The sequence below is a fragment of the Epinephelus fuscoguttatus genome, linkage group LG3, assembly GCF_011397635.1.
Source record: "Epinephelus fuscoguttatus linkage group LG3, E.fuscoguttatus.final_Chr_v1".
Lineage (NCBI taxonomy): Eukaryota > Metazoa > Chordata > Actinopteri > Perciformes > Serranidae > Epinephelus > Epinephelus fuscoguttatus.
In genome coordinates this window covers 21,858,253-21,874,572 of record NC_064754.1, presented here as the reverse complement: position 1 = coordinate 21,874,572, position 16,320 = coordinate 21,858,253, and the positions used below count along the sequence as shown (strand labels likewise).

Sequence of the window (16,320 nt, the reverse complement as noted above, 5' to 3'; positions counted from 1 at the left end):
CATCAGTTAGCCCAGTAATTCAATTCAGTAGTTAACTTAACTTGAATGTTACATTAGCAATACATTAGTTCCAGATAGCTTGTATGATGGTAAGCATGGTTAGCAGTACATTGATCACAGAGAAACTAAATTGTACTAAATCACAAGTCAATAATCATAACAGCAACTGTAATAAAAAGAGAAGTGCCCCAACAAGGACATTAGGGGAGTAGGAGATGCTTACGTGGACAAGGTCTGACAAAATGGTGGATGTAACAACAATCATTCTAGTTATATAGCACTTTTCAGAAAGAAGTTAAACAGCACTTTACCGAGTCATAACAACAGGAGAAATTACCAGATAAATAATAGATGAAAGAGAGATTTGAAAGCTGAAACAGAGCTAGCCTGCCTGCTCCTCCTCCAGCAGGTCATTCCAGAGTCATTGGGCTGTGATTCCAAAGGCTCTGTCTCCTCTGGTTTTTAGCCTTGACCTAGGAATATCTAACAGACCTCTACGAGGTAGTATTCAGGCTCAGGAAGGGGTTAGTAAGTCAGTGATTTAGCAATCAGCAGTGAACTAATAGAACAATATTAGGAGTTTGTCTTGTTGGGGACATTTTGAAAAACTAAACCCATTAACTGCTGTTTCATATAGCTACAGCTGACACCAACACTGTCTCCTCACTTCATATGAAAATGAAAGCATCATTTACTGAAAAATGCTTGACCTTCTTAATAATTTATCAAGTCATTCATCATCACTATAAATATTAACTTTTACAGCTGCATTTACCAAACACTCCTCCTCTATAAAATCTGTTTCACTCTCAAGGCCAGACTTTGCACAGATTTGGCCTTGGTAATTGCAACTAAAGATACAGTTAAAAGTATACGTTTTAGACTGATCGCCACTCACACACTGTCAGAGCTACATTGTTTGTTTGGCACTGCGGTGCTGCGAGGCAAAGGTGAGATAAAGTAACAACAAAGTGTTGCTGTATTATCAGCCTTAGGCCAACAGACACACCCACGCACACTCAAATTAGAAAGCCTGGAGCATGCCTGCTGTACCTGTTTTTTTTTATTTTTTTTATGATGGTAATTTGTGTTTTGTTGAACACAGACATGTTTATGTCCATACATGACCTTTGGACTCCAAACTGTGCACAGTTATTATGGGTAGATTAGTATTATATTATTCCTTGTTGTTGAATAAATACAGCATTGAAAGAAAGCCACCAGTAGCTATAGGAGGACCACAAATATATCTGAATATTTTTTTCAGAATGTTAGCTCATACTACTGCTTATACAAACAACCACTGTTTTGAAAACAATGGGGAAAGTAGTCGTGCAAGCAGGAACAGTTATGGATCATATTGCATAGACACTTTGAATGAGCTGTCACCAGCCAGTGAACAGAGATTGGTTTACAGGGGTACGTGTCATTTAAAGGCCAGCTACAACCGTCTTTTCATTGTTGCAGATTATAGAAGAGAAAGTAAAAGTTCTAAATATTTTATTTGGCAGTCTTTTGAGAATTTAGCCACAAACCTTCAAATTATTAGTTAATCCATGATTTAGAAACCAGGTCATATCCTCATTTTGGTCTGTCAGGCTTCTTTGCCATCTGGCCTATTTAGCTCCCACTTGTTGTTGCTCTGTTTGAGCTCTTTTTTATGCATAGGCAGAAACTGAGAAGCAGGACAGGAGGCGGCATGACGGGTCAGTGGTTAACACTTACTGACCTGCAGTTTGATTTTTAGCTATGTCTGTTTGGAGTTTCCATGACTGTGTCTGAAATCATTCACTGTTTAGTGTATAGCCAGTATATACACTCTAGTGAATGATTGTAGACACACTACGTCATTCATGTTATTTTGTAGTGTGTGTGTGTATCAAGTGAGAAATATTATACCCTTCATAGTGGACTCAAATTAGCTTTGAACTCACCATAACTACCATCATGCATTGCTCAGACGTAATACGTAAATTTAGCACTCACAGTGCCAGATGACAGGAATGAAACAAGTAGTGTTAGTCTACTGTAAATTTTATAAAGAAACTAGTGGGAAATTGAGGACTCTAAATTTGTTGCGAAGTAGCTTGCATTTGTCACTGATCAGATTTGTTTGATAAAGTTTTTATAGATTTTTCCTGTAAAGTAAAATAGTTATACAAAAACAAAAGCACAACAGACAAAACGCATAATTGGAACACCCCAACTACATAAATTAACCATTCATCTCACCAACACTGTTGTAGTTCATTCCTTTATTCAATCCTTTATTAGTCCCACAGTGGGAAAATCAGCACCGTTGCAGCATCAAAGAGGACAGTGCAAAACAAGAAGCATCAGTAGAAAACACAAAGTAATGTAATAAGTAAACAGTCGCAGTCACATTATTACACACATGAAGTATATATGTTACACAGTTTAAGACATAGTGATATTATGCCTGAGTGATGACTGATGATTGTAAACAGTAAAAAAGCAAATTATAATAAATATACAGGCTGAGATGGTTGAACTCACGTTATAGTACATATGGAGTGTGGATATTTAGTTTAGTATACACTTTTATATTTATTATGTATAGATTGTATATTATGGTATGTATTTTGCACCTGGATTTTTTAAACAGATTTATTTAGTCATCTTATAAGTATAGTACACTGAAATTTTGTAAACATAGACAAGACTTCTTTTTTTTTTCTTTTTCTTTTATACATCCCCACCACTCCCACCCCAACCCCAATGGTCCTACAAAAAATAAAATAAAATAAATAAATGAATAAAAATTAAATAATATAAAATAAATCATAATAAAAATAAAATAAAAAGTTAGAAAAAAATAAAAATAAACACACACCTTCTTCCATCTTAACATAATGGTTGAGTCCGTGACAATATAGAGGGAAATGTAAATGGAAAATAATCCAAAACAATCCCTAGTTAGATTAAATGTCAACATGTATTGACAGCGTGTGTACCATAAATAAATATTTTATTTATTCTGAAATGTCCTCAGTTTGCTTATGTAATCAATCATATTCCACCTGGATTTTAGGATGAAAATAAACAAGCTAATTTCCACATTAATTTTTCCCTTTTTTCCTTCCTTTTCCTGCTATGTGGTTTTCTGTGGATGACAAATTTAGCTAAATCAATTTCAAAGCCCTGAGGGGCAAAATCCATACCAGGTCTAGCTGAAGAAGCTTGTGGAGCTAATTATAAAGATTCACCCATTAACTGCACCACTGACTAAATGGAGGCAGCATCCATAGATTTTAAAACAGCCCATTAAGTACAAACCCAAATGGAAATGTTCTGCTGATAATTGGTGTAAAGAAAAAACAAAGTAGGCCTTTTAATTCAACCAACAGGCGTTTATCCAGAGCCAGGCCTCTTTTAGCAGTGGGTGTTTTTGACCATTATCAATATTAAGCCTCTGGCGTCAGACCCATTTCATACTCTGTTTACCACAGCGAGCAGGCTATTTGGCCCTAGTGTTCATTAGCAGGCATACAAGTCCTCTCCATATATACTAAGAGAAAGCTCTGTGACACATTCTTTAACACTTCTCCCAGGCATCCTTGGTTGAGACTCAGTAAAAAAAATGCAGAAGGGTACTCACAATGTGGCTGTAATTAGGTTAAGGTTCTTCTCCTACACTACAGTCGGCGGTTCACGCTGTTTATACCCACTCAGGGTCAGCACGGTAAGACAAACATCAGTCTAACCTTACAGCTTTACAGGCTAACCTTTTCTCCCCTCTCCCTTTGTGGGTCTTTTATTGCTCCATACTTCACCTCAGGAGATCTTCAAATGTTTTATAGTAACCTGAGAAAGGGCTGAAAGCTCCAGTGTGTTACTCTGTACGTGTCTCTTGATTGTGCCAAAATGTTCGCATTTGTGTATCACGTACCTCTCGTGCTGTCTCATATTTCCTGTCACGAGACTCACCTGTTGTTTGTATCTCTCTATCTTTCTCTCTACGAAATAGGTGAAGAAAGGGAAGAGTGACGGGATGACTCAAGTCATCCCTCAGCCCAGCCACTGTGCTGGGCTGCCCCGTGCAAGGTCCCACACCATACCAATAATTTTGCCGCTGACCTCAGAGCTTAGAAGTCCCAGTCCAGAGCCGATGGAGACAGCTCACCAAGACACCGCAGATGCTGCTTCACCACTCAGCGAGTGCGACATTAGCCCCTCTGGCAGCATGGATGCCATCAGCAGGTCAGTGTGTATGGTCAGAGAGCATGCACCTGTGTCTGTGTCAAATGTTTTTTGCAAGTTGCAGAAATGGGATAATAGTAATTTTACAGAAATTATTTTATGATCCATTTTGTTTTAAAACTAGAGCTTAGAGCCATATTAATGGTGGATGTTCAGAAATGTACAGAGATTAACCGACAATTTCAGACACATGTTCTGAGTTACATCACTGGAAATTAAATTCATTGCAGAGTTTAGTCAGAGATTACTATTTATAGACGCTTTATGTGCACTTTAGGTATCCTCCATGCGCCACAAACAGAATTCACTTACTCTGTGAAATACAGTCAGTTCTCTAGCAGTTCATCAGGATCACAGTCTGTAGATGTGATCACTTAGCACCGCTGTAAAATAAAACTTACGGTTATATAACACAAAATAAAACTTCACTGCTACGTACATAACATTAAACTATTGAACAATTTCTGTTTTAAATTTGTCATGTCCATTATAATTTTAATGTGGAAAACTAGTGCGGGATTGTAGTGATGGTAAATAGGTTATGACTGCTGTTTGCGTAGGTGATGTGCTGTCAGTTGAGTGTGAGGATGAAGAATCTTGACAGTGATCAAGGATCTAAAGTCCAAGCCTGGTGGCAATGCTTCTTTGGCATGCAAACAAGCCTATTATAAGAAGCTGAAACTGGAACCACTTGGTGTTGAGTGTCCCCGGTCCTGGAATAGCAAGACTACAGCTGTGTCTGTTGTTGGGGCTCTTGTTGCTTTAACCGGGAGTTTAGGTTAGCATTAGCCTGGGCTGTGAACACACCGGCACTGTTTGGCTGAAAATCTTACTGGTGCACTGTTTCAAACCTCTTCTCACACACTTCATATCCAGAGTTTATCCACTGTGTATGTTTTCAGTGATTTTGCCTCCTGTGTTTAAAATATAGTGACGTTGAGTGTAACCACTTAAAGATAAGGCATACGTAGAATCTGTCGCAGTGGAAAAACTATAAAGTATAATGTGGAGCAAAGGACAAAATGTCATATGTGTGATGTAGAAGGTGAGAAATGATGACGCTGTTTTGGCCTCTATTACGACTTGGAGGACAAACTGCTGACCTTTAGTTTGACATTAATCAGGGTTTAAAACCATGTCAGCACCAGATCCATTAACACATTACATAAAAGTTTAGTATGACACAACCAGTGGTGTGCTCTCACATACCTGGGTACTGAATTTCAAATCTCACAGCACCTGCTCATGTATTTTTTTATTATTAAATGAATGAAAATAATAGATACTAAAACATAATTTGCATTACAGGTTTTGTGGATTGTATTTTTATCTTAGAATATGTAATACTTTTTTCTAGTTTTATTGATAATAGCAGGTTTACATTATCTATCAAAAATCAAATACTTTTTAGGCTCTGTGTTTGAAAAAGTCGACCTTATTAAGTTTTTCTTTGCTTTTTATCCCCAAGATAATAAACAGTATTGCATGTGCGACCTAAAATTTGCGAACTCAACAAGTGTAACCATGGTCTCTTAATGCAGCAGATGTTTGTGTCTGCATTAAGTGGCAAATATAATACTTCAAGGTGGTAACAGCTTTCCTCACCATGCCAGGATACCAATAAATCTGCGGGTGGATTTTCCCCACACCCTGAAATCCTTCTTGTCAGGTCGCATCGGGTGACTGATGTACAGACAGCGTGACAGGGGACCCCAGCGAAGTGCGTCAGCTCTCTGGTATTTACAAATAGACGCTGGCAGTGTGCAAAAAGCGTAAAATGACTTGACCATCTTTAATGCAAATGTTTTTGAGTGAAAAACATAGTTTCAGTAACTGTGAATTTGACACATAAAGTCATGGCAAATATATGATAATTTTCCATAAGTGTTTTAATATCTGTAGAGGCTCTCGTGCAGACTTGTCAGCTTGCTCTCACTTTCCATACAGTGATATACATACTGTATGTATGTGTGAGACAAATCTGTGTCAGCAGAGTGCAGCACACACAGCACAGGCCACAAGTGAATTCAACAAATCCAGAATGACAAAGTGAAGGAACTACTTTTACCCCAACATGCTGTATTCTGATTAAAATGTGTTTCTTCATAGATATATACCTTTTATTCATTTTCTGATATTGAATATGAACTCAAAAATTTGGCAAGTATGTTCACACCTTGTTGGTGGTAAAGAAGCAATTGAAATGTATCTGATGAGAAGTGTACTAGATTTGACACATGCACCCTTCTTTCCAGGAACTACTTCTGTCCTAAGGGACACTGCTCGCTCTGGTCACATCCAGCACCGGCTGGCAATCAAATCATCATTCTCAGGGATTCCTATTAGTAGTTTCACTTTTAGATACTCTTGTGTGTCAAAGCTGTGACCGCTCTACTGTAGCAGAGCACGGGTCCTAAATCTGACTGTGGTTAACATGTTAACACTTTGCCTCCTCTCTATCAAATTCAGTAATCCAGTAATACTATGTGCCACAATGCTCTCACCTGCACTTGAAATACGACACCAGCCTCGCTCACCACACAGGTCACATGAGCCAACATAGCAGCATCATGTGAACTTATTCTGTTCTCAGCATTGCGTAGTTACATGTAGGGGATGCATACTGGCTTTTGTGTGGAGTTGCCATGGTTCGCTAAATCTTGTGATGTAACCATCAGGTTTCTTAGAAGCCCATTGGATATAGGTGGGGGTGAGGAACATTGCAGTGTGGTGTGAGTGCAGGTTCCCTGTGGGTGTAAGGGCATTGTTGGCTGTCTGTCAGGAAGTGTCATTCATCAGCCTGAAAGCCTGACAGCACATATTTACAGAGGGAACCTGCTGGCTGGATCAGACTGGTTTTCCTGTACTTTTCTTTAAATCTTATAGAAGACATTGACCCTTAATCATAGAGAGATTTTAGGCATTTGAAAAGTCTCAGTCAACCAGGTCACAGGATATCAAAGGTCATCCAAGAGGCTTCTTCAATTTTCTCATGCCTGACTCTCCTCACCGGTAGAGAGAGCTGAGGCCTCTTTGATAAGTGGCAAATTTCCTCAAAGATGCTGTTCTAGATGTTGCCCAACAGAGTTTTGATGCTTCATCAAGTTTCAGTGATAGACCTGAGGGAAAGTCAGATACCTGGTCTGATGGTGAGGGAAAAAGGATGACTGCAGGCGCTCTCAAGTCAGTAGTCAAAATCATCTATCGTTTTTTTGCTTGTGCTATTACCCAATTAGTTGATATCAGAAAATTAATTGGCAACAATTTTAATAACCATTGAGCTAACGTTTCAAGCATAAATGCCAAAAAATTTGCATATTTTAGCTTCTCAGATGGACACTTTTCAATATTTTCTAACAGTGTGAATTATTTAAAATAACAGATCCATATCACGTCTGTAAACTCATCTCACTGGTATTCCTTAAGTTCACTTCAGAGCAATCATTAGTGCAGAGAAGAAAGCGTTTTAGAACGTTGCAGCGGTCTGAACTGGCCGGTCTGAGCTCAACTCAAGCCGGCTCATGGTGTCACCTACAGCTCAGCTGGTCAAATCGCTGGCAGGTTTTAGAACGTCAGGTACATCACCTGTTTCAACAGCCAGTCGGCTTGTAGTGAGGTCTGCTGGTCAAGTCAAAATGACCGCAGATGGCATTTTTGCTTGCCATGAACTGAACTGGCAGGTTTTAAGATGTTGCAGACCAACGTCTTGCAAGTAGTTGTTTGTTTCAGCTCGTCTCCTGGCAAGTCTTTGGTCTGAACTGGGCTTTGAAGTCAAGTATGTGTCATTTTGCTTTTAACATCAGTGAGGTGCAGCAAAGGTAGTGGTCGCAATATATAGACTTGACACAAAACAAGATGTATGTCAGAACAGATCATAATTCATCAGTAAATCGTTACACTCTTGCAGGTCTAGCTTTCCCTTAGTTTAAATCCTGAAGCATTGTTTCTCCGTGTTGTTTAAGGCTATTTTCTCTGACAGAATAATCATATATACCAAGTACAGCTTCACCAGGCATATCCAACAAATAGTCTAGGCCCTGACCACCACACAGTTTGTGATCTGAGGTATTTTAAGAATGTCCAGGACTCAACTAAAAGTTGATAGTTTGAGGGTCCTGAATGGACTGGAGGTTAAACAGAAAGCTGAGAGCTCCATGCTTACCATTTGTTTTGCAGCACCAGCTCAAAGAATAGCTTCACCCAACCTATTTTTGAATAAAAATCGTGTAAAAATTGATTGATGATTAATCAAGTCATTACAACTACAATATGCGGCACTGAGGCAAAGTTGTAGTGATGACACCTCCAAAATAGAGTTGTTAAAAGTGTTTTCACATCTGAGATTTAATGAGAACTTTAGACTTCAGTGAGTGTTGTTGCGTGTTGCAGGGGGATTTTGGAAAAGGTACAGCACGACAGGGCGGAAGGAGAGAGGCCCTGCCAAAATTTACTGGCGGATTATTCAAGTGACCAGCATCCGCTCAACCAGACTACCTTTGTCTACACATTTTAAAAAATGACCAGAATGACCAACTTGTCATTGGTAGTTTTCCGTTGGCCCCAGAGGGATCAGGCCTTCTCCGAATGCCCCTACAAAGCTTTCTGTTATCCCCTCACTAAGGTAGTGGGTAAGCAGGATTTCCGCTTTTGCAATTCACAGCGGCAGTGACGGCACATATTATTTTAATACGCTTGCCAGACTGTGTAACACCAGTTAAGAACATGGGTGTGGGGTGAAAAAACATTCGCCTCTGAGGCTCTGAAATAATGTGAAAGTGTTTGTGGTGAACTAAACCTACCCCTAAAAGTGCCCCTAAAAGATGGCTGGAGGAACACGTGCACATTTCCTGTGCATTGTGTGATTTCAGAAGGTTTTTTGAGTTCAACGAACTTTGGCCCATTTTGATTCCTGTCTGACTTGAAACCTAAATCCATTGTTTTGAACTTGTAGAGGTGCTGGCTGAATGACCAAAGTGGTCTCCCCTCCCCTCAACACGCCTGCCCCTTTTACTGTAAGCCACATGAAGGCACGTCACGTACCAAAGCACAAACATTCATCGAATAACTCCACTCAATAACAGCTTTCTTTCTGTGTTTGAGAACATCTGAGACTGCTGTTTACAATCTAAAATCAGACTGATGTTTATTGGCACAGTTATCTCATACTGGAAACTGTTTCAATTTGGTATTTGATATCTTAAAGAGGGAAAGAAAAAAGACAAAACCCAGCAAAACAGAATATTCTCGCTGCTCTGTTGAACATCAGCAATATATGTGTCTGCTCCTCTTTGCTTCTGCTGAGCCAAATGTGATTCCGGGGGGAGTAAGACACACACAAATCTTTCTTGAGATATTTATTACTGGTAGCTATTATGTCATTATTTAGAACATCTGGCTTTTTATTATCAATTATTCTGTTGAATGTTTTTTGTAATTCATCTTTGCTTTGTTTTGTTCTTTTAAACACTGGAAAACTGTGACAAATTACCACCACAGTTATGTCATTGGACTCAAACGATAAATACTCAGTTGAGCAGTTGATATGTCTAAAACGTTACTCATGCAGTGCCTTGTTTGTCAACATTTTTGAACGTGAACTTCTGCCCAAATCCTTTCTGTTGGGCATTTGTAAATTGAGAGCATTGTTAGAATTTTCTGGAATTTTCCAGCACATGTTCACTTGTACGTTAGCATCCACAAAAAAGCTCCATTGGGAGTTTAAACCGACGAATAGTTTCCCTGTTGTGTATTTTACAGAGAAACTGTAGGCCATTTTCACATCAGACATTTTGACTTGTCAGAGTAGAAGAAGTGCAGGTGTTCAAATAAAATTTACACGCTTACAGTTTTTATTTTCAGGTGATTATACACTAAAGAAAACATACTTATTCTATCATTTTCCATTCCCCCCTAAATCCTACACACTGGACCTTTAAAAGCCGACAACAAACTATAAATCTGGTTGACTTGCTGTTTTAAAAATACATTTTAAGGGTATTTTTCAACCTGGTCCCTATTTTCCCATGTTTTTGTGTCTAAGTGACTCATGAAAACAACAGTTTTTGAAATTGGTCCAGTATTGAACCACTGCTGCCAGCAGCAATGAAACAGGCTGCAGCGTAAACACTGAGTGCAGGTGCGCCATGTCAATTTACATCCATTAAAAGTGCTTGTTTTTTCCACTAATAGGTTCAGATTGTTATTATGAGTGTGTTATGAGCATTACGGAACAAGGGTCCAGAGAAATTAAACGTTTATCCATAAATTTGTTTGTTCCATTCTGTGTTGTGTTCAGGTCTCGCTAACGCAAAGTCTCGTTCTGAAATCCCATGAGAGGTGACTTGTTGCAGGACGATAAAGGTGGAAGAATGAGTGAGAGTTGGAGAGAGGATTGCTGGTATTAGTTTGTTGTGTTGGAGTACAGAAAGCATATCTTACTCGTATTTAAAAGAATTTCAATGTCTATCACATTTTGCCAACGTGAAAAAAATCTGTGAGATTTCAGAACAAGGCTTCTCCTTTAGCGAGACAGAAGAAGGAAAAAAACATGGAAAATTGTTGTATTTTTCTGTAGGTTTCTTTCCATAATGATGTAAGACACTCATAATTACTATCTGAGCCTGTCAAAGGCAAAAACAAGCACTTTAAATGTGTAAATTTAGGGGTGCAACTGCTCCAAGTGGTCACATTGTAGCCTGTTTTGTGTCTATTGGCCACAGCACTGGACCAGTTTCAAAAATTGTTGTACCCATGAGTCACTTAGACACAAAACATGAGAAAACAGGGCCCAGGTTGAAAAATACTGGGGTCACCCTTTGACATAAAGTTTAGTTGTCACATAGTGGCTAAAACATCAATAAATTCAATAGTAAATAACAAATTAAATCTAAATATATCAAATTAAATTAAATGGTATAAAGACAACCTTGGTCTAACCTCAAGGTGTTACATAGTCAGATAGTTCAGGTTTTGTTGCAGTGTTTTTCTTCCTGCTTTGACTTTAGAGAAGATAACACAGTATTCAGCTCTGCTTAGGCAAACAACACTAAGTGATTATGAAATTTTCAGCTTGTAAGCACCAGGATATGAAAATGTTGAGCAACCTCAACATTCAGTACCAACACCGAGTTCCTCTTATCGTTGCATAATTTCATCATGTGTCGCTGGCATACATCCAGAGGCAGCAGCCAGCCTATATTCTAGAGCAGCACCCATTTCTCTTTTGGTTCATAATAATTACCAGAGACAAGTTCCACAAAGGCACTGATCTGTTGCACTGCATAGCTATTATTCTGCAGACAAAAGCCAGCCTTATGCTCCTATTTTCAGCCCCAGTGACATGTAGTGATGGGGGTCGGGGGGTTAATGTTTTTATGCCGTAGCACCTCATAGCCACACTCTGCAGGCCAATTAATCATGTGTGTTTGTTTTCATATTTCAGCTCTCAAGATGAAGAGAGGCCGATATCTCCTTTCTACATGAGGTAGGCGTTCTCTCTTTGCACTAGGAAGCTGGCAGAACTTGGTGAGTGTGTTGTTTTGGGCTGGAGGAGTGGGGGAAGTGTGCTGCCTTAGTGCATTATCATTGGAAACAATGGAACCATCGGTTAGAGAGAAAGCAGGGCGGCGTGCACATGCAACAGTTTGCTCACCACTGTTTTGGTTATTGTGGCGGAGGCAGACGCAGCACATGTTAAAGACTCACCGCCCAAGGAAAAGACACATCTGGGTGAACACACAGAATGATGTGATGTTTAAGAGCAGTGTCAGTATGTTAATCCATTTATTAAAATATTTAGGAGATTAATTCATAATGAAAATATTCTTTAGTTGCAGCTCTTCATTAAACCAATATTACTGAATCTAATACCTTTCTGTCATTAATGCTAAAGTGAAACAGAGTCTTGTGAGTAAAAATGAGCATATTACAAGTGAATGAAATTACAGTATGTATCCAACATACAGTAAATGTTTTTGAACGTGCAAGTGGAAACGTTGCAGCACAGCCTGACCACATCTACGTGATAGTCAGCTGTTAATCATCAATGACCCTACTGTCATTGTTTCCCATTTAGCCCTCAGTGTGTGTTGACCTAAAGCCCTAAACCTCAGCAGATTGTCTGGCTGTGTCAACGGCTGCTTCCTCAGTTAGTCATTTGGAGTTGGCACATTTTGTGTTGTTTGCTGACATGACCTCAGAGCTGATATGGCTGCACAGCGGCTGTTTGTATGCATTTTTTTTAGCATTGCTTTTCCCTAAAACACAGGATAATTGTTAGAGGAACTAGTGTAACGCACACAGCTGACGAAGAAGAATGCTGCACAACTTTAAAAGCACTTCATGATTCATATTTTATATGAATTAGAAACCCATAGTCTGATTAAATCTTGTTGCAGGTAACATGTACTTCAATATCTTTGTTGTGTAGCAGTAGCAATCATGGATATAACCAAAAACAACAACAAAAAAAACCCCTTTGCATAAATTTTGACTAGAACATCTTGTCCCTTGGTGATAATGTGATAAAACACAAATCCTTTTTTTTCCATGACGGGAGGTCAAAGGTCCCAACTGTTACTCTAATCCAAGTCCCAAACATGTGGTCAGTCGTAGGGTCAGCTGAGTACATTATGTGTACAATATAATACATAACTGTAACCTGTTGAACTGTGGTATTGGATATGTAATATAATCTCTTTGTATGTATTAATCTCTGTACTCAGCATACTCAGTAGTAAACTGGGAGATGGCATTTTACAACACTACTCACATTTTGCAAGTCACATAACATCCAATTTAAATTCCATTCATTCACAGGTCTCTGTAACTCATTATATGGCATATGCAGGAACACAGGAAGTATGCATACATGTGTATATGATATAAAGGAATACAGTAACCATGTATGTACACCTTTGTCTACCCAGTGTATGGACGCTGTACACATATGTATTGAAAATGTCTATAAAACTTTTTCTTTTGACTGAAAATAGTTTATATTTGAACTCTGTGGGTATAGTTGACATGTTGAGAGGACGTGAAGGTTAGGATGTACGGTTATTGTGTTCACTTTGATGTTTATTCATGTTTCATTCATGATTCCATTGGATAGTCTCTCATAGTTTTACATGTTTTCACACGAAGAGTGGCCAAAATAGTTGTTTCAAATATATATTTTTTTTTTTTTAAAAATAGCTTGAAAGAGAAATTCAAATCGTGGTTGCTTTAGTTACAGTTACAGAAATGGTTGGACACACAATGTTGGAAAATGGTGGGATTGGGGGGGGTCCGAAAGTAATCATATCCTCTGGAAAATTTCTGAAGAAGCATACTGGCACCTTAACATAATCATGAAGACAGTGTTAATTTGCTGATGTTTACCATTTTCTTTGTCTTAGTTTATCTTAAAGGAATATGTCACCTACAAAATGACCATTTGTTTGTCAGTCACTGCATGTTACCTTGAATTCCCGAAGAAAACTTTTCTCGCATGCCTCCAACGTGAACAAAGAATACAAAAAAGCTGAACATCCTTCATGAATTCAAGTAAAAGAGGACCGCACAACTGTATCAAACATCTGTATACAAACTCCCATACAACTCCTGCAGTATAATCCAAGGATGGATGGATGTTTTGACACAGTTTTGCCAGTTAACTTTAATTTGTGAGGAATGTTTGCTTTTTTTATTCTTCACTGTAGAGGCATGGGAAAAAAACAGTTTTCTTCACAAATTCAAGGTGACACACGATGAGTTGCTGATAGACAAATGGTCATTTTGTGGGTGAAGCATTCTTTTAACATGCTCACATTTGTTAGTTAGCGTAAACAAAAGGTACAGCTGAGGCCAGTTGTAGATACCTAAATGCCATACTTAAGTAAAAGTACAGGTATTTTACCAGAAAATTACTTTAACAGAAGTTAAAGCCGCCTATTAATATTACTGGAGTTAAAGTCTTAAAGTATCTCATATTTACTGTACTTAGGTATCATACTAAATGTAATTTAAGCACTGAAAGTAAAAGTACAAGTAAGTGAGCAAGCACTTAGAATTCTGAGGATTATTAAGGTCATTTCTCCTTAACGTGAGTACAACCTTCAAAATGGGGCAAACATTACACCTGAAGATAAACAAGGTCTTCATGACAACTTCTCATGAAGTTTGTCTCATTGTTGAGTGAAATGCTGTAACCAGCATGTAGCATCTGATCTGACATGCAGCCTTGGCTTCACTGGAAATTGAAACTTAACTGCTGCTTTGTGAGCCCTTGCTTGCACTTGCCCTTATGTGATTAACCTATGATCTAAGTTTCAAGCTGCAACCACTGATTTACCTAACCTTCCGATTTTATTTTGTAGTAACAAAGTAATAAAGATGCTCAGGGGAAATGTGTAAAGTAAAAGTATACATTTTATCTTTGTAAATTAGTGAAGTAAAAGTGAAAGTGTACAGAAATCGAAAAAGTCAAGTGAAGTACAATACTCCAAAAATACAGAAGTATTGTAACAAAGCCAATAGTTGTTGGAATATTTCAGACCAGACCAGTGTGCTCAGCTAAATGTTTGCTTAATTTCTCAAATGTGAAGATTTGCTGCATTTCTCTGTTTTGTGCCATTGTAAACTTAACATCTGTGAGATTTGGGCTGTTGGTTGGGCAAAGGAAGCTCTTTGAAGATGTTGTCTTGGGCTTTTTTATACACTAAAAGGTCAATCAATTAACTAGAAAAACAAGTTAGTAGTGATAGTGATGTCATTTGTTGCAGCCACGCTCTGACATCTGTGAATGACTAAGACGAGTGTTTGTTGTCACTTTCTCTGTCTAACTCCCATTCACTGCTCTCGCTCACGTTCACCAATGACTAACTCAATGGCCTACTTGTACTTTGTCACATATGCTCACACATACCGTACGGACTTTCTCTCCCTCTGCTGAGGGCTACTTGCATTCCTTCACACACAAAGACTCTCAGGCTGCCACATGGGAGCTTAACCTTAGCCCAGTCAAAAAGGATCATAGATCAGCATAATTTTCTTCCTGTGTGTGTGTTGACCAAAGACTCTAAAGGTCCTGGCTAATATCTGACTGTGGTGTAATACTGGATTACCTGAATGGACGCCCCTGGGTACACAGTGTGGAGGCTTTAACTGGTATAAGCTACTGCTTTAGGGCTTTGGAGTTGTTTCCTCCTTGCTTTTTATGCTGTAAAGAACACTTGACTTTAAAACCCCAACACAGACACAATTACTGAACATATTATTTAGTTCTTACTATTATTTGTGGAGCAGTTTCCTTAATTAGAAGGTCCTGAGTGAATCCATTATAAAAAAGCAAACGTTAAGCTCTTGTTATACAAAGACTTGCACTGCTGGCTTTTTAAAATCACACTCTGAAACAAAAATAGCACAATTATGCAATTAAACTGCCAGACCTATCATTTCATTACAGACCTGACTTTACAGTAAATCTTACCGACACCATCAAACTAAAAAAAGGAAAGGAAAAAAAAAACCAATTTTGTATTTTGAGTGTGTTAAGAAAATAAATATTCTAGTTCTGAAAAGAATAATTCACCATTTATTTGGGGAATTTTTTTAATTGTTCACTTTCTTGCTGGGAGTTAGATGAGCACTCTCATATCTGACCTTTAATATAAATGTGTAGCCAGGACACTCTTTGCCTAACTTAGCATAAAGGAGAGAGGAGGAAACACTGAGCCTGGTTCTGTCTGAAGGTAAATATGAAATAAAAAAAGATTGCCGCATGGATATTTGCACAGGCTTCTGAATTAAACAACACTCTGCCAACATCTACTGCTGGTCAGTCAGTTTATCAGCCTTGAACTTGACAAGATTTAAGTGGACACATTTTTCTAAAAGAAACTCTAACTTTCCCAAGAATCACTTAAATGAAACCAGTGAAGCCAGGGATTTCTACCTGCCAAGATAATCTTGGTGCTTAACCTAAAGATGAGTTCAAGACTGTACTCCCACTGAAGGCAAGATTTATGGATTCAGCTCAGCTAACTTTGACCCTGGACCTCTGGTGCACAGCCAGAGGTGGGCATAAACACAGACCCCAGTCAACCCCGACATTACAAC

The 16,320-nt window shown here is 38.5% G+C and overlaps 1 protein-coding gene across 3 annotated transcripts in view; it reads left to right on the top strand.

Moving 5' to 3' along the window:
* The window catches only part of fam13a (family with sequence similarity 13 member A), a 74,425-nt gene that overhangs the window by 27,778 nt on the left and 30,327 nt on the right, over positions 1-16,320 (top strand). For all 3 annotated transcript variants that reach the window (XM_049566711.1, XM_049566721.1, XM_049566728.1), the window contains exons 8-9: positions 3,989-4,221; positions 11,663-11,704. In XM_049566711.1, coding sequence (XP_049422668.1) covers positions 3,989-4,221; positions 11,663-11,704 — 275 coding nt within the window. The remainder of the gene's footprint in view (positions 1-3,988; positions 4,222-11,662; positions 11,705-16,320) is intronic.